Here is a 19219-nt window from a genome sequence, read left to right on the forward strand (position 1 = left end):
GAAGATACACACAATCGATTGTTTGTTTACTCTAGGTTTTATATAACTCGTATCCATTTAGTACTCATAGAAAGGATTGTAGAGTCATTTTTACTAATCTTTCATCAAAGCAGGAAATATAGGATTTTCTGGAGGAACAGGCGAACTTTTCTAAAAGAACTTTCAACTTACTTACATCACTAAAATCTTATGAACTCACCAGCTTAAATGCTGATCTACTCTTTCAAAATAACTTGTATTCTCAGGAAACTAGTAGACAGGTACGCGCACTGGGATACAGAAGATGGAGCATAGTAGCTTCATGTCTTGTTTTGTTATTTACTTTTGGATTCAATCTTTTGTGAGTCACTACTTGTAAACACTTTAATATTAGTACAATGGTTGTTTGTTACTTTGATTACTATGATGCATGTCTTGTGATACTAAGCATGACGTCCTCCGCCCCCGAACGTTTCCGTCTTTCCGGTTTGGGGGTGTGACAGGTTTGGTTTAGGGACGAATTGGAGTTATCAGGTAGAGCATTGGGGAAAGGTACAGGTAGGTGTGGAAGGTAGTATTGGGCCCGTACTACTGAAAGCACATGACCTGTACCCGAACCAATGTTAGATCTGACAACCTCAAGGAGGACCGGTATGGGAAGATCCCGTATATGGAAATCCTGATCGTTATGATTTATGAAATTTCAGTTCAGCATGGTGGTGACACGATTTGGAGCAGGGGGATCAGGATCAGGATCTGGATCCGGGACAGGATCGGGCGACACTACCAATGTGATTGATGAGAGGCTACGCGAGCTTATTGCAGCTGAGGTTACCAGGGGCATCCTTGACGCTACCCCAGTAATTTTTGGGACGGTAAAGGAGGGCATGTTGGAGATCATGGAGGAGAAATTCAGGGCATTCAGGGCTGAGATTGCTGCGGGTCAGGTTGGGGCCCAAACTCCCTCATTCCGGGAGTTCAAGGCTTGTGGGGCACCAGAGTTTTTCGGGGCCAGGGACCCCATTGTTAGCCGACGCTGGGTGGCGGATATCGAGAACGCCCAGCACACGAGTTCTTGCCTGGATGCGGCAAAGGTAGGATTTGCTTCTTGTATGCTGAGAGACAGGGCCCGGGATTGGTGGGGCGAGGTTACGAGTCAGGTGGGAGCAGCCGGTGTGGCTGAGATGACCTGGGCAGAGTTTGTTCGGCGATTCGACTTGGATTTTACACCAGTCATTGAGGTGAAACGACTTGTGAGGGAGTTTCATGACCTTCAGCAGACCACTGAGACTGTGGCGGAGATCACCGCCAAGTTTCGGGAACGAGCTTTGTTGATCCCGCAGTATGCTACCGATGAGGAGATGCGGAGGACGAGGTATCATTCCATGCTGAGGGATGATATCCGGGAGTTTGTGAGCTTTACAGGGTGCAAAACCCTGAATGAGATGGTAGAGAAGGCCCAGGAACGGGAGATGGAGTTGGACTTCTGCACCAAGCGGAAGTCGGAGCAGACGCAGACAACAGGGGGTTAGGCTAAGAAGCCTAAGACCTCAGACACTTCCAGCAGGGGTCAGCAGGGTCAGGGCCGGTGTGCCAAGTGCAGTAGGGTGCATGGTGGAGCTTGTCGTATCACAGGTACGGGATGCTATGCATGTCGCCAGCAGGGCCACTTGAGCAGGGACTGCCCCACGAAGAGCTTGATTTGTTTTCACTACAACCAGACCGGCCATAAGCGGGTCAATTGTCCGAGGTTGCAGGGAGGGGGAGGAGCGGTGGCGGCACCAGCACCCCCCACGATGAGGATTATCGATGGTCGCCCTGCAATGGCGGATGCTCCAGCGGTGAATAGTCGCGCATTTCAGTTGAGCATGGAGGAGGCTCAGGCAGCCTCAGACGTTGTGGCTGGTACGTGTCTATCACTCTCTGCTCCTTATTATTCGTATGACTTATGTATACATTATGTTGGTATAAGGACCTTTTCGGTTACTGGTATGTCGGTACATGTCTTGTTTGATTCGGGTGCTACCCGATCGTTAGTGTCACTTGCATTTAGCAAGAAGTTCTTGGACGCGTCGGGAACTCTGTATTCCCGCACGAGGTAGAGATTGTGGATGACCGCACGGCGAGTGTCACGAGAGTGGTATTAGGTTGAGCAGCTAGAGTCATTGGCATTGTTGGGATTCGAGAAGTGCTAGCTGGTTTTTAAGAGTCATGTTGTTCGGAAGAGTTATTCGTGGTGCTCTAGCTCTGTTAGGCGCCGACCGTCAGCAGATTGTCAATTGGGACGAGCGAGGGTTTGGGGAATCCTTCAATTCTCGTGTGCCGAGCGGACTTAGTGGAATCTAAGTGGCGGAGAATCGTTTAGACATCCAGGATGGAAGCGAGTGTGAATTGAGGATGCGTTTCACATCCCCATTGGGGGAGGAAAGGTGGCCTTAGGGGCCGACTAAATGCAGGATATCGAGGTATGGGAGTTCTAGAAACTCCCCAACGTTGGAATCGCGTCTTCTTGGTGCCATATAGCAGGATTTGGAGGTGGAACCAGGTAGAATTCCAGTCAGTATTTGATTTCAGCTGGGAGGATAGACTGCATGGGCGCTCAACGTTGAGACGCGTTCGGATTGATGGACGAGAGATAGGGATATGGAAAGTGATCGTGGTTGTGCGGGAAGTGTTCTAAGTCTACGGGTGTAGCTGTAGCATTCACGGATTCGTTCAGATGACTTAGACCAGTTCGCAAGGTCATAGGGAAATCCACAGCATAGGTGGAATCAGGGTTAGAGATGATTATTCGATCGGATATCTGTGGGCGAGCCCGGATGTTTATGGGAATTCAGAATGGAATTGGTAGAGACTATTGAGGCAAGGGTTGCGACCGTGAGTTGCAGGATCTTGTGGATAAGCGGTGCGTGATGCAGGAGGGCTACGGCTGGGTGGTCCTGATATTTGATCTCTTGGGAACTTGGTGGTTGGACCGGGTGCGAGACTGGTAATCTCGAGGATCGGCTAAGGGTATTTATTTACCGGTTGGGTAAGGGTAATCAGATGTTATGATGCATAATGGATCTCAAGGTAGTGGGAGAATATCGACCCATTTCGGAGAGAACTACGAATCGGGGTCCGCGCAGATTCAGTACAGGATTTTGATTCCGTGAGATGGGATTCGGGAGCATAAGGACGCCAAGGGCATCGCATGCAATATACCAGGGTAATGAATGGGTTTGGTTCGATGGTAGCTCAAGCCATCACGATGTGTCTCGAGATGGTTCTATCAGTAATGGGACCACGACATGGTGGAACCAGGAAAATACAGGTCAAAGGAGGTCGGGTATTATGTAAGACTATGGTTGTTCTAGTAGCATTCATCTTTGCGTCGGATTCAGTGGCGACGGGTTGTCAGCCCGTCATGATCGGATGGATCAAGGATTGAAGGAGTCGAGAGAAGAGATATCGTTAGGGCAGTTATTGTCAGACGAGGTGTCCTTCGGAGGTCATGTGAGACTGCTGAGCGTGTGTCTCTAGCTCAATAATCGGGAAGGTGCCCGGTGTTTCAGATAGTTGGCAGGCAAGTTGGGACCAGGAAGGTCCCGGCCGTTCTTCAGGAAAGTAGCCATGTGGCAGCAAGAGGAGTAGGAGTGACTTTAGTGATTTGGAGCCTATGTATGGAATTGCGGGTTATTCGGTAGTCGCAGTTGGTCAGTGACTTTTGTTCTTTAAGAAGCCTCAAGGTATTTCAAGTGGGAAGTATTCTATATAGGCAGGTCTCTTGTGGAATTGGTTCAAGGATGATTTGATGAGGGCAGTCTGTCAGGGAGACAGACCATCTCGAGACTTTAGGTTTCCGATGGAGCGGATGTGATCAAGTTGCAAGGAACTCGTTCATCTTCGGGTTCTAGAACCATGCAAGGGTTGGTTTTGATTTCCTCGTAAAGACTGAGGTATTCCCGGGTTTGTGGTCGTGTTGCTTAGGTAGTCTGGTATGTCAGGGATAGTGATGCATGACTTTGAGGACGAAGTCTAATTTAAGTGGGGGAGAGTTGTAACACCCTGTTTCGAAAGCACTCAGTTGTGGTCTCGGAAGCCAAATGGTAGGGGCGATTTGGTCTTTTATGGATCCCGGGTCTTATCCAGGAGGTTTTAGGTTTGGGGCATGGATAGGGGCGTAGGGCTTCCCTCCACCTTTTCGTGGATATAAAGTTCGTAGGAAATAGACTTAGAATGAAGGAGTTATGACACTTTGAGTTATTGTCAATTTTAGCCCTAATGGAAATTAGCGACAAGTAGATCCCATGCATGGTAGGTGGCCAGCACGAGAGTACGCCCAGCGTAAGCTGGGGTACGCTCAGCATAGATGGAGTAAATGGTCACGGGTGTTGCAGACGTACGAGAAGTACGCCCAACGTACGCCCAAAGTCAATAAGCCCTAATTTTCAGGGTGTGACACTATATAAAGAACATTACACCCTCAAGGGTCAGCCTCCTTCTCACCCTTTAACCCCCCCCCCCCTCTTCGAAACCCTAACCCTAATTGTGAGAGTGTGAGCTTGTAAGGCCATCTTGGAGTGCATCTTAGTGTTCTTGAAGAAGAGTGATCATCTTGGAGTCTCATTGATCAGGGAAGAGCTTTTGGATCCAGGTTCTCCAGCTCATTTGCAAGTCTCAGAAGGTATAAAGTTTCTACCTTGTTATCTTATATCTTGAGATCTAGGTTAGGGCTTGTTTGGTGTTTCTTATGAGCTTATGGACTATCTCTTGAGAGTTGAGCAACTCCAGAGCTTAGGAAGAGTAGATCTGAGGTCCTTTGGTCCATCTACTTCATAAAAATGCAATCTTGAGGAGTATTCTAACCTCATGCATGGATCAAGACCCTTGGAAAGGTTTTAATGGGTTGTTGGGAGCATATGGAGCATGCAAAGGCATAAAGTTGCCAACTTTATGCCTTAAGACGTCTTAATGGACTTAGATCTGAAGTTTGATGTTGAAAACCCGAGTATTAAGAGCTTAATGGAAAAGTTGCTTAACAGAGGAGTACGCTAGGCGTACATGCAGGTACACGCAGTGTACACCACCTACAGTCAGTACGCTTAGCGTACGTAGGAGTACGCCCCGCGTACTCATCAGTTTTGGGCTTGTAGTGTTTTGGGCCTCAGTTTGGGCAAAGCAGTGGAATTTGGGTCTTTGGTCCTTAGTGGGCCATCAGGAGTCAGATGTTTTGGGCCAGGAATGTGTTTGGGCTTAGGGTAAGGCCCGTTAGAGGGATTGGGCCCAATTGAGAAAATTGGGCCATTAGTGGACCACTAGTGGGTTTGGAAAGCCTACTTAGTGTTGGGTTTTGTTTTCGGAGTTGGGCCTTAGTTTTGGATCATATTGGGCCAGGGGTAGAATGGTCATTTTACCCCATGCATGGATTAAGGATCATGGTATGGAACCCAATTGCTAATTGGGTATATTGATCGGTATTGATGGTTCAGGAAGTGGACAGGGCAGCAGCTAAGGATTTCTTCAGGAAGCTTTTGCATTCGAGGTGAGTCTTCTCACCATACCAATGGGTCTAAGGCACCAAGGCCGGCCCGTTTTATGATAGTTGGTATACTTCCTGTGTAGAGGTGTGTGGCATTGTTATGCATTGATATGTGGTAGAGATAGCTTTTACAGCTAGCAGTAGAGATAGCCTTCAGGGCTAGCGTAGAGATAGACTTCAGGGCTAATGGTAAAGATAGCCTTTATGGCTAAGGGTAGAGATAGGCTTTGTGGCTAATGGTAGAGATAGCTTTATAGCTAATTGATATGTATTATTTGGTAGAGGTAGCTTGCATAGCTAATTGATATGTGTTATGTGGTAGAGGTAGCTTTTATAGCTAACATGTTATGTGGATTGTGTGTGGGGTATGCTCTGGGGAACTCACTAAGCTTCGTGCTTACAGGTTTGTTTATGGTTTCAGGTACTTCAGATCCCAAGGGCAAGGGCAAGGCCTGATGGCGCGGCGTGCACTCTCTCACAGGCGTTTTATGGGACACTCTGATGTTTGGAATAAAAGTTGTATTTGACTTATGTTTCGAAAACAAATTTTAACTGGGTTTCTTAATATATGGGAATATGTTTCCTTATTCTAAAATGAAAATTTTACTTTGAAAACTAGTTCGTTACAAAAAATTCACGGGAAACTCAGTTTTGAATGATTTCCAAGTGATTGTCAAGTCCAATATGACCACAAATGAATGCAATTTAACCTTAAAAACACAAAATCCACAAGTGAAAAATTGGAAAGATTGTACCGAATCGTTGGTGGAAATGCGTTGTTGTTGGTGAGAAATTGCTCTTCAACCTCCCCAAGCTTGCCTACATAAAGATTTAAGCACAAAAAACACCAAAATCCTTAGTGATTTTCGAACCTATGGTTTGTGGAAAACCCCCAAATCCACCATGAAAGTGCAAGAAAATGGTGTGTGAGATGTAGGAGATGAAGTGTAGAAGATGAAATCAAACCTCTTTGAAGATTTAAGACAAAATTGGTGAAGAATCAAGAGATTTTTGAAGAAAATCGGACCTTGGGGGTTCTTGGGAGAGAGAGGCTGTTTTGGGAAGTGTTTGTATAAGAATGAGTCAAAAAATCCTATTTTAAGACTTAAAACACATATGTTCTGCAGCGCGAACACGACCCGTGTTCTTTTAGTGTATAATCACACGACCCGTGTTGGGGTTTAAAAATGCTGAGAATGGCTGAACACGACCCGTGTTTGGTATAAGGCAAAAATAAACACGGGCCATGTACCCCTCTGACTCCAAAAAAAATTTGCCTCGCTTGAACACGACCTGTGTTTAGTATAAGGAAAAAATGAACACGGTCCGTGTACGACTCTGTTTGCCACTTCCCACTTTTTGAACCCAAAAATCCCCACTCATTCAAAAGAAATGGTTTTGCATCCCGATATTCGTTTGGTGATTTGAAAACATGTTTAAATGCATTTGGAACATTGAAAACAACAAACTTCGAAGAAATAGAAATGTTTTTAAAGGAAAAGACAAAAATACCCCCGGTTAGCCGCCCTTGTTTTAAGTTGTTGGCTCGACGTGGCCCCTGAATATGCTTCAGTCTTTGTACGTGGGGTTCCCAACCACTTATATCTCATCATTCTTCACCTCGAATCCCTCGTAAAACGGTTTCAATCTATGACCATTAACCTTGAATATTTTTCCGGTTTGTTGGCTTGTGATTTCCACTGCACCATGGTCAAAGACCTTTGTGACCACGAAAGGACCAACCCATCTTGATCTTAACTTCCCTGATATCAACTTGAACCTCGAGTGGTAAAGAAGCACTTTTTGACCTTTTGCAAAAGTCTTCCGGGAGATCATTGTGTCATGATACGCCTTTGTCTTCTCTTTGTAAATCATTTCACTTTCATACGCATCATTTCTTATCTCTTATAGCTCTTGAATGTCCAGCTTCCTTTTGTTGCCCGCTTCATCTTCATTCAAGTTTAATTTGTTTACAACCCAAAAAGCTCTGTGCTCGAGCTCAACCGGAAGGCGACACGGTTTCCCAAACACTAGCCGGTATGGGGACATGCCAATGGGAGTTTTGTATGCGGTTCGGTATGCCCATAAGGCATCATCTAGCCTTACACTCCAGTCCTTGTGGTTTGGATTGACTATTTTCTCCAAAATGCTTTTGATTTTCCTATTTGAGACCTCTTCTTGCCCATTGGTTTGGGGGTGATAGGCTGTTGAGACTTTATGAGTCACCCCATACTTTTTCAGAACGACTTCAAGCATCCGGTTGCAAAAATTAGTCCCATGATCGCTTATGAGAGCTTTTGGAGTGTCAAATCGGGTGAAAATCTATGCTTGAAGGAAATCCACAACAACTTTGGAATCATTAGTACGGGTGGCCTTGGCCTCCACCCATTTGGACACATAGTCCACCGCCAACAAGATATATGAACAACCAAAAGAGGGCGGAAATGGTCCCATAAAGTCAATACCCCACACATCAAATATCTCACATACTAATATGGGGGTAAGGGGCATTTGATTCCTAGAGCTTAAGGACCCAGATCTTTAGCACTTATCACAATGTGCACACAACACATAAGAATCGTGAAAAATGGTAGGCCAATAGAATCCGCTATCTAAGACTTTTCTAGCTGTCCTTTGGGGTCCGAAATGACCTCCACAAGCATAGGAATGACAAAAGTTAAGGATGGATTGTACCTCTTTTTGCTCAACACACCTTCGGATCATTTGGTCTGCACAATACTTCCAAAGGTAAGGTTCATCCCATACATACCGCTTGGCCTCCTTCTTGATTTTTTCCTTTTGCCAACGTGTGGAATCCGGGGGAAATTGATTCGTGGCCAAGTAGTTGACGATGTCTGCATACCATGGTGCTTCTTTGGCTACGAATAAGTGCTCGTCTGGGAATGTGTCACATATTGGTATACCATCTTCGGGTGATACAATACGGCTTAGATGATCCGAAACTAAATTCTCCTTCCCACTTTTGTCCTTGATCTCAATATCGAACTCTTGCAAAAGTAACATCCACCGTATTAACCTCAGCTTCAAATCTTTCTTGGTAAGTAAATGCTTTATAGCTGCATGGTCCGAATATATGATCACTTTGGTTCCAAGGAGGTACTGTCGGAACTTTTCTAATGCGAAGACAATAGCGAGCAACTCTTTCTCTGTTGTGGTATAGTTGCTTTGTGCACTATCAAGGGTCTTAGATGCATAGTAAATGACATGATGAGCTCAGTCCACCTTTTGTCCTAAAACCGCCCCAACCGCGGTATTTCTAGCATCGCACATGATCTCGAATGGAAGATCCTAATTTAGCGGTTGAATGATGGGGGCATATGTCAACAAATCCTTCAAACGATCAAATGCACTTTTACATGCATCACCAAACTCGAAATCAACCTCCTTTTGTAAAAGTTGACACATCGGCATTGTGATTTTGGAAAAGTCCTTGATGAACCGCCGATAAAAACCTACATGACCAAGAAAAGAACGTACTTCCCGAACATTTGTCGGGTATGGTAAGCTCTTAATGACATCGATTTTTGCCTTGTCAACCTCTAGACCTTTTTGTGACACCACATGTCCAAGTATCAAGCCCTTGTCAACCATAAAATGACATTTTTCATAATTAAGGACTAGATTTGTGTCAATACACCGTTGTAAGATTTTGGTGAGATTTTGCAAACATTCATCAAAAGAATTTCCATAAACAGTGAAATCGTCCATGAAAACCTCTATGATATTTTCAACATATTCTGAAAATATGCTCACCATACATCTTTGAAAAGTCGCGGGTGCATTGCACAAACCGAAGGGTATGCGTCTATACGCAAAGGTGCCAAAAGGGCATGTGAATGTGGTTTTCTCTTGGTCTTCCGGGGCAACCGGAATTTGGTGAAACCCAGAAAAACCATCAAGGCAACAATAGTGAGATTTCCCGGCCAATATTTCCAACATCTGATCTATGAATGGCAAAGGGAAATGGAATTTGCGAGTGGAAGTATTCAACTTCCTATAATCGATACAAACCCTCCACCCGTTTTGCATACGGGTGGGTACCAAATCCCATTCGGAGTTTTTAACAACTGTGACTCCGGGTTTTTTCGGGATAACTTGCACGGGACTTACCCATTTACTATCAGAAATGGGATAGATTACACCTGCATTCAAGAGTTTCATGATCTCCTTTTTCACCACCTCCATCATGGGTGGATTCAATCTCCTTTGGGCTTCGCGGGTTGGCTTAAAGTCCTCTTTCATCAATATTTTATGCATGCATAATGATGGACTCAACCCATTTATGTCTGCACTGGTCCAACCAATAGCCTCCTTGTACTTTTTCAAAATTCCAACCAACTCTTTTTCTTCTTTTGCTAGCTTGGTTGAAATTATCACCGGTAATGTCTCTTCCTCTCCAAGATAGACATACTTGAGATGTTCGGGAAGAGTCTTCAAGTCAAGACTCGGTGGTTGTACTATGGATGGAAGGAGTTTCGGATCGGAATTTTTGAGCTTCATGCGGGGTGGCTCAACTCTCATAGGTTGTGCTTTTTCCAAGGATTTTATTGCTTCAATTAATTCGTCCTCCAAAGTGTACTTATCAGCTACATTCTTGATCCCTGTCTCATCAAAATGCTTGCTCAAGATGGTAGTTAGCACATCTTGGCTTGACAACTCAAAACAATCATCAGTATATGAATCAATAACATCTATGAAGTTTAAGGAATGAATATCACTAGGATAACGCATAGCTTCAAAGATATTAAATTTGATCACCTCACCATCGAACTCCATAGACAAAGTACCATTTGCTACATCTATTTTTGTTTTTGTGGTACTCATGAAAGGTCTCCCCAAAAGGATGGAGCTCGATTGTGGGGTGTTGTCATCACCCATGTCCAAAACATAAAAATCAGTAGGAAATACAAGTTCATTGACTTACACTAACACGTCCTCCAATACACCTTTTGGGTGTACCAAAGACCGGTCGGCAATTTGAATGATGACTTCGGTTTTTGATAAAGGTCCAATTCCCATTGTTTTATAGCTTGAATAGGGTAAGACATTAATTGATGCCCCAAGGTCTAGCATGGCACGTGGCACAAAAAGGTTACCCATTTTACAAGGAACCGTGAATACACCCGGATCCTTGCATTTTTTTGGTAGCCGTTTTTGTAACACGGTTGAAACGTTTTCCCCAACCTTTACAGTTTGATTTCCTTTAAGCTTTTTCTTAGATGTGCAAATTTCCTTAAGGAACTTAGCATATCTAGGAATTTGTGTAATAGCATCTAAAAGGGGAATGTTGATTTCAACCTTCCGGAACATGGCCATGATCTCATCATCTTCTCGTTCTCTTTTTGTACTTGTTAATCTTGAAGAAAATGGTGCTAGAGTTACTTTCACTTCGGTATCTATTGCCTTCTTTGACTTTGAAGTATTTTTCCTTTCCTCTTCTTTGACAGCTTCTTATACCGCAATCTCCTTTTCTTCCTCTTCTTCATCCGGAATCCTTAGGCCTTCATAGCTTTTTCATCCTCTCAAAGTAATGGCACATGCATTATGTTTTGGGTTCTTCTCGGTTTGGGATGGTAGTTTGCCTTGTGATTCCATTCTACTCACGGATTGAGCAAGTTGTGACACATGTTGCTCCAAGCTTTTTATGCCAGCCTTGGTTTCTTGTTGGAAACTTTGTGTGCTAGTGGCAAGGCTTTTAACAATATCCTCCAATGACATACTTGATGAACCCGCTTGTGGAGGTTGTTGTGGTGGTGGCCTAGGCTGGAAATTTTGAGGTTGAAATGGCGGCCTTTGTTGATGTTGAGGAAATGGTGGTCCTTGCTGATAACCTCCATGGTGATTTTCTCCCCAACCTTGATTATTATTCCATCTCTGATCACCCTATTGCTGCTCATATCCTCTCTGGTTTGACCCAGAATAACCTCCCATGACTTTCGCTTCTTCATAATTTTCATCTTGAAGTTGAGGGCACATGTCGGTTGGGTGCCCCACTTTAGTGCAAATACCGCAAGGGCGGGGTGTGGGCTGCACACCCTTGTCTTTAGCTAACATCATAACCACTTGTGTAAGCTCGGAAAATTGAGCTTCAATTTGAGGAGTTTGGACTTCTTTTACACCTCGAGGTGCATCCATGTACCGTTCTTCGTCATGGCTTGAATGCTTAGAATCTTCAGCCATGTTCTTGATTAAGTTGTGGATTTCGGTGGGAGTCTTGTTGGGTAAAGATCCGCCACTGGAGGCATTAAGAAGCCTTCTTTCCATTGGATTCATGCCTTCAATGAAGTATTGTAGGAGCTGGTATTCGGTGATTCCATACTTTGAACATCGGGCATAAAGTTTCTTGAATCTCTCCCAATACGTGTGAAAGGCTTCTCTTTTATGTTGTTTGATTCCAATGATTTCCCTCCGTAGGGCTGAAGCTTTCATCTCTGGGAAGTATTTGTCCAAAAAGAGGCGTGCAAGATCTACCCAAGTAGTAACCGTCCCCGGTGGGAGGTCATAGAGCCAGTCTTTTGCTGCATCTTGCACCACGAAGGGGAATGCCCTAAGCTTGATTTGATCTTCCGTGACATTGTGTGGCTTCATGCCCACACACACAACATGGAATTCAGTTATAAACTTGTGGGGATCTTCATTTTCCTAGCCTCTAAAGATTGGGAGCAAGTGGTTTGTCTAAGTTGGTGGCTGCTGGGTAGGTGATACAAAGAGGTTGTTGAGTAACCTCTTGTCTCGCCTATTGGTGAGGGTTTGCTCAGGTGGTGGATTTGGAGGTGGATTCCCACCATGGTTATCTCCCATTGTGTGAGTAGTGGTTGAAGTTTCTATGGGTGTAGTGTTTGGGATATTATGAACAGGTGAAGAGGGTGGAACGGTATTTTTGGGTGAGGATGGTTGTGGTGAGAGTGAGAGAGTTTCGGTTTCGGATGCGGATACACTTGAGAGGGGTATATCCTCCCAAATGTTAATGAAGGGAAGGGTGGATGATGATGAAGTCCCGAAATCCGGTCGCCTCTTACGAAGCTTGGCTTGCTTCCGTAACCTATTTGCAGTCTTCTCTATCTCGCAATTGGCAATGGTGTACCTGTACGAAAAGATCTAGGCATAAACAATTAGTAATACCGTGTCCCCGACAACGGCGCCAATTTGTTAGGCGTGTCAAACCCAACAAATAAAGGGGTACGATATGATATACTCCAAAATAACACAACTATATTGCACTAAAAAGTAGTACAAGGCATGTAGGGTCGATCCACAGAGACACGGGACAATCAGTCTATACCTCTTTGCGCAAGGTACTATGGTTGCCAACAGTAAAGAGGTGGGTTTTGAATGCAATGATCAAAACAAACAATTAAAAACACAAGTAATCAGCTAAATGAGTGAATTAACTTCAGAATTTGTAAGGACTCAAACTCTATGTATGACAACTTGGCAATGTGATTCAAAGATGATTAGATATTTGCTCAATTTTATCTAAGTTGGTACTTGAAAGTGTTAATAAGCTCTAACACTTCCTATTCACTACATTAGTTAACCAAAACAAGCTCTTTGATTAACCCTAACCTTACCAACCTAATCTAAACAAGCTCTTAGAATTAGATCAAAATATTACATTAAACTTTATGTGAATGTTCCCAACAACACCCAATACTTCTCACAAGCTCGGGAGTATAAGAGTGTATGAATAAGATTTACAGTAAATTCATTCAATGGAAATCAATTTAGTGTTTGTTACTTTTCAATTTCACAAAACAATTACGGATTTTGCAAAATAGATAACTTGAATGTCCTAACCCTAATTCAAATGACCAATAAGAATCACAATTAGAATCAAACATTCGGTTAAAGAAAAATCAAATTCCTAGATAGAAATTAAAAGCAAACATCAAGTCATGTGATTGAAATCACAACTCAAGAAGTCAAAACATAAAGTTGGAGAAACTAGGGTTCTAGCCACACATGGATAGAACAAAATCACAAATCAAAAGATAGAAATAATGTGCAATTACAACTTACAAATAAGAGAAATAATGTTTCCAAATGAGAAATGATCCAATCCTTGCAAAAAACTTCGAAATCCCCTCACCAATAGTGCTCTGATATGATGTGTGTGTGTAAAAATGACCCAATTCCCGTCATATGAAAAATAGGAAAAACTGCCAAAAGTTGGTTATATGGTCGAACACAGCCCGTGTCAAAATAGAACAAATCAACACGGGTCGTGTTGAGTGGGAATTGGCATGCAATCCTCGATTTTTCATTCCAAAGTACAATGCTCATTTGGGTTAACACGGCCCGTGTCAAAATAGGCTAAATTGACACGGGTTGTGCTCAGTGTAGTCAACAGCCCCTTTTCTGGTCAAACACGACCCGTGCTTCTTTTGCAGTGTAAATTCAACATGCCCCATGTACCCCTCTGACTCTGATTCCAAACTTAATTTTTTCAACTTTTCTGCTCTTCGCCCGATCATCCAGAAATCTTCACCAATGCTTCCCGGCACCTCCCAAAACGCGTTCCAACCTCCTGTTTGCCTGACAAGAACATGAAAGTGTGCAAATAAGGTTGTTCTAGAGACTAACATGAATATGATGAAATACAAGAAAAAATGAAGAACAACGATGCTAAATAGATGCATAAAAGGGGATTATAAGGTGTGCAAAAAGGTGCACAAATTGCACCTACCACACCACCTGCAGGCCACCAGTCTTCCCCGATGGCCGCCATGTCGCATATCCCGCTATTTTCACAGCAACCACTGTTCAACCCATATTCATACCACTACCAATGCGTGTACCCTCATACACAGCTACAAACTCACAACATTCAAAGCATGCCAACACAGGGGATGAACACACACACTATAGGGCCAACGGAGTCAAGTTCACAGCCAAATAAGCTAATGCACGCATACCTCACGCAGGCATCGTATATGCCTCAAGCGACCATATACAACCACGGGTACCATTACGAGTATGGCCAAGGGTACAACAGCTCATACTACGTGCAGCAGGCGATGGCCAACGGAGCATCCAACTACGCACATATGAACAACCCCGTAACAAGTATTAGCTCGGCGTTCTGTCAAGAGCTATTACAGTATGAAATACCACATTTCGGCATGATACCAAACATCCCAAAGTATAACGGCACGACAGATCCTGACGAACACATAGACACCTACGAGTGGACAATGACATCCCTTCGAATGGACAAAAGATTCACCTGCACCTACTTCTCGGTCACACTATCGGGAAATGCTAGCAAATGGTTCAAGGCACTACGTCCGGGAAGTATCTCCAGTTTCGAACAGTTGAGGTACATTTTCCTCCACAACTTCAAGCAATTGAGGAAAGTCAAAGGAGATGCCAACTCTATCATGGCATGCAAGCAAAAAAAGGAGAATCTCCCCGAGCAAACTATGATCGGTTTACCCTCGCGACCCTGAGCGTCCCCGACCATGAGGAATTTCTAGTTACTGGCGCCTTCGCCCATGGGCTACTCCCAGGCCCCCTGTCAAGGAAAATGCAAGGAACAGTGCCAAAATCTAGGGACGAGCTTAAATACAGGGTCGAAAAATACCTCAGACAGATCGAGGGAGAAGAACACAAACAAGCCAATCTAAAAGCCATAGTGAACGCCTACCTCAAACAAGAATCAACTGACTCCTACTACAGCCATAGCCATAAGGAGCGCAACGATAGAAGCCATAATAAACATAACAGACATTCGAGACACTTATCTCGTACATTCCGCCCATTCGTCAAGGATGAACCCAGGAGCCTTAAGATGGAAGTACACACGGTAGAAAAAACCCCTCAGCGGACGGAAAAAGAGAAAAGCAAATATTGTGAATACCACAAGAAAAAAACCCACGAAACTGAAGAGTGCGCGATCCTAAAAAAAGAAGTAGAAGACAAACGACTGAGTGGAGACTTAACAGAAATTGCGAAGACTCTACAATCAAAGTTCGAAGCCGAACGGAAAGACGGGAGAACCCGGAAGGATGCGAATAGACAACCAATCAAAAAGGAGGAAATATTCGCAATTGCAAGCCTCAGGAGCAGAGTCAGGCGTCGACTGCCAGCCAATGGCATAGACGACTTACCCGACAATACTCTCAACATAAGTTTCTCATCGGAAGACCCACGAGCGCCCAACTGCCAGCCAATGTTGTGTTTTATAAAATTTAGCTGTTAAAAAAAGACAAAGTAAGAATTTATGAATCCTTAGAGTTAATAGGAATGGTCAATTTTTGAAAGTCTGAAACAAGAGGAAGGATCGACAAAAGTGATTTCGAGTTTGACAATAGTTGAGAAGATTGATCGATTTTGAAACGACAAGGACGAGCATTGGGGTTTTTTTTTTCTGTGATGAATGACAAGGACAGAAGTATGAATCATGATTTTGATTTCTGTCGATCAGAGAAAAGGGACGAGGAATGCTTATTCGAATCGGGTATTTAGAACCGAATAAGCTTTTATTTGGATAACCCGAACCGAATAAGTTTAATATAGATACCCAAAACCCGAATTGAATTGCTTATTCGGTCCTATTTCGGTTCGGTTCGATTCGGGTTTCAGTTCGATTTGGATTTTCAGGCCAAATTTTTATCCCTAGTTTCCACCATCCACATGGACAGGTGTTTGACCTGGTCGTGTTTGAAAATTTCACCAGGCAAATGGCAATAGTTAAGTTGGCAGGATCCCAGGTTCTGTCTCTTTTCTTACTGGATCCCACCACTTCCTCCTCAAAACTATCTTTCACAACAACCATGTACTCGCCTGTTATTTTATAACTCCCTTGCAAAAATAACATTATTGTTTTTAAATTCCACACAATTCCCGAAATAAATATTCAGTTGTTATTTATAAATTATTATTATATTTTATTTTAAAAGTATAATAGAAAATGGAGTAATTGAAGAAAGTCAAGAAACGAAGGTTATAACTAGTTGCATTCGAGAAATATGTTTCTGAAATCGTTGCATAACGATGGAGAATTTGTTGCATTCAAGAAATATGTTTATAAGATATTGCATAATGTTGGAGAAATCTTTGTAAACGGAGAAATAAAAGTTAAAACTAACTTCTTTAAGAAATATGTTTCTAAATAGTTGCTAGAATAAGGAGAAACGAAGGTTAGAATTAAATTATGCTTTTAAAAAATTAAGTCCAATTTAAGAAATATGTAATTTTGGAGATTTGGGTTTGAAGACTGAAGGGTTTGATGAATCAATAATATGCATTGTAATTTTGGACTTGGACAATTCTCATTATGGTTAATAATAATTATGGTTAATAATATGCTTTGAAGTAGGTTTTTTTCTCCAAATGTTAAAATGGTAATTTGTTTATTACATAGATTCAGTGGAGACATAGATGCGTATTTAAAAGTAGGTTAGTTAGTTAACTTAGTTTGCCGTTTAAAAAAAATAGATTCGTTCTACAATCTTATCAAGCAATACCGAATCAATTCTAGACATGGCAAACGTGTTGTGTCGTGGCGGGTTCGTGTCGTGTAAAGACCTTAAACGGGTTGAAAGGGCTTGACCCTAACCCGACCCGTTTAATTATCGTGTCGTGTCGTGTCAACCCGTTTATTTTTGTGTCGGTTTCGTGTCGGGATTCGGGTTAAGGTCTAGACCTTGTAAATATGTTGTGTCATGTCTGCTTGAAACATTTTAAAGGTTGGAAAGTAGGAGTTATGGATACAAAAATGAAAAAGTGAAACATTGGAGTTAAAAGATGGAATAAATTTTTTTTTAGTAAGTTTAGAAGGCAAAATGAAAAGAGTTGAAGTTGGGGAGCAAAGAGGATAAGTGGTGAGGATGAATAAAATTAACTAACTTTGAAAATTTGAATATTATTTCTAATTCTTGAGTTTGGCCCACTACAAGTCTATAACATATAATATATTTATAAAAATATGAAATTTATAATAAATAATATATAATTAAACGGGTCATATTCGAGTTGAAAGTCTTGACCCTAACTCTACCCGTTTAATTATCGTGTCGTGTCGTGTCAACCCGTTATATAAACGTGTCAAAATCTCTGACCCTAACCCGCTAATTTCGTGTCGGGTTCGTGTCGTGACATGTTTTGCCAGGTCTAATCAATTCCCTTCTAATTATTCAACATTGAATTATCCAGTTTAAACCAAAAATTTACTTAATACATTTCAAAATAAGACATAAATATTGGGTTTCATAAAAAATAACATACAATTTATTAAATTCATGTGGATTTGAAAGTCTATAGAATTTCATATTTCAGCAGTAGGACATACAAAAAACATACTTTATAATGATAAAAATAAAAATGGATTTTGAAATCAAAAATATGTTATTTAGTATATATATCAAATTAAGACAAAATTTTATTATTATGTAGATAAAAATAGGACATATGCAATGTTATATTCAAATTTATATTGAACATTACGCTAATTAAAGCTATGGTACAAAATAAGACTACACAAGTTAAAATAATTATAAAGATAAAAAAAAATCAAAAAACATAATTATACTAGGCAATGAAAATATGTTTGTCTAATATATGTCAATGTGACCCTACAAAGGCTTATGTTTTGGTTTAAAATGTTTTTTTAATAGTCTAAATGTATAAAGTCTACAATTAGGTACTAATAAGAACTAACTTGTAATAGTTGGTATCCATTAACATGTCACATTACATGCCACCAAATAATCCACATTTGATCCTTGTTGGCGTGTAGCACCACCACCTAGCACCACTATCAACAACCACCATCGGGCACCTCTTACCACCACCATCTTGAACTCCCTTGGTCTTCCTCGGATAAAAACTAAACCAAGAAAAAATCCATATTAAAAACACCAAAACCAAATCAAAACAAAAACATAACTGAAACAAAACTTTTTTTTGAACCTTCTGATGTAATAAAAATCAATGGGGGCATTTTTTTAACTTACATTCATCTCATGCTTGAAGCAAAATCTGTAGAATTCGCACTACGAATAGTTCCTTCCAGTTTTATCATGTCCAATCGAAGCTCTTGAAGGTGAATAAGTTTACCAAGCTCATAAGTCATTCTTCCGGTCAATGTGTTCGATTATAAGTTTCTAACAAATGAAAATTGTCGATCGGTGTAAAATGGGACACTATTCAATTCCAATAAGCTTATATTCAGTGTCCAAGACTTGAACTTCTTATGACGTAGACCTTTAGAAAGCAAACCTCAAATTTAACAGCAACTGCAAATACTATCATTTTTCTACATATGATAATTGATGAACAAATATCCTATAAAGTATTTCAAGAATGGACAACAACCAACGTAAAAAGATATGGAAACAATTTAAATCTTCTTAGTTCTTTTCTACTATTTTATATTTGTCATTTGTTATACCAATGCAAAAGAAAAGCAAGGAAATGTAGATATGTTTGATAGCTACCTGGTGCTTCATTAAAACTATATCAATATTGTTTAAATTCTGAGTATTGCTTCCACAAGGAAGAACGATGATTATGACGTTTTATATGAACCAAAATACACAAATTACCAATCGATAAACTATAAACATGAACAAAATCAATAAGATATTTTAAGAATTTTACGATAATTACATCAAACATTATTTCTTAAACAAATTGTCCAAAATACCTCATTTATACACGTAAAAAACAATGGTTACAATGCAGACAGAAGATCAA

General features: G+C 41.6%; 2 protein-coding genes across 2 annotated transcripts; both read right to left on the reverse strand.

Annotated features, from left to right (window-relative positions):
* Nucleotides 1-7405: 7405 nt before the first annotated feature.
* LOC145139932 (uncharacterized) lies at nt 7406-8524 on the reverse strand. The gene is made up of 2 exons (XM_079073587.1): nt 8195-8524; nt 7406-7822 (listed from the first exon to the last, which is right to left on the reverse strand). Exons 1-2 carry the CDS (start codon nt 8522-8524, stop codon nt 7406-7408), a joined length of 747 nt encoding a protein of 248 aa, XP_078929713.1.
* A 1917-nt stretch (nt 8525-10441) lies between these two features.
* Nucleotides 10442-10837, reverse strand: LOC145139933 (uncharacterized). Its single transcript, XM_079073588.1, has one exon. The coding sequence runs from the start codon at nt 10835-10837 to the stop codon at nt 10442-10444; it is 396 nt and encodes a 131-aa protein (XP_078929714.1).
* Between the last annotated feature and the right edge of the window lie 8382 nt (nt 10838-19219).

This window comes from Lactuca virosa, chromosome 9, assembly GCF_052849685.1.
Source record: "Lactuca virosa cultivar CGN04683 chromosome 9, Lactuca_virosa_CGN04683_v6, whole genome shotgun sequence".
Taxonomy (NCBI): Eukaryota; Viridiplantae; Streptophyta; class Magnoliopsida; order Asterales; family Asteraceae; genus Lactuca; species Lactuca virosa.

Bases quoted from the DNA above. Each gene is read 5' to 3' on its own strand.
- LOC145139933 (XM_079073588.1), bottom strand. From the start codon at position 10,837: ATGGCCATGTTCCGGAAGGTTGAAATCAACATTCCCCTTTTAGATGCT.
- LOC145139932 (XM_079073587.1), bottom strand. From the start codon at position 8,524: ATGTTACTTTTGCAAGAGTTCGATATTGAGATCAAGGACAAAAGTGGG. The intron at 7,823-8,194 runs GTACAATCCATC...CTTCAAGCATAG, and splicing joins GGTGTGTTGAGCAAAAAGAG to ATTTTCACCCGATTTGACAC.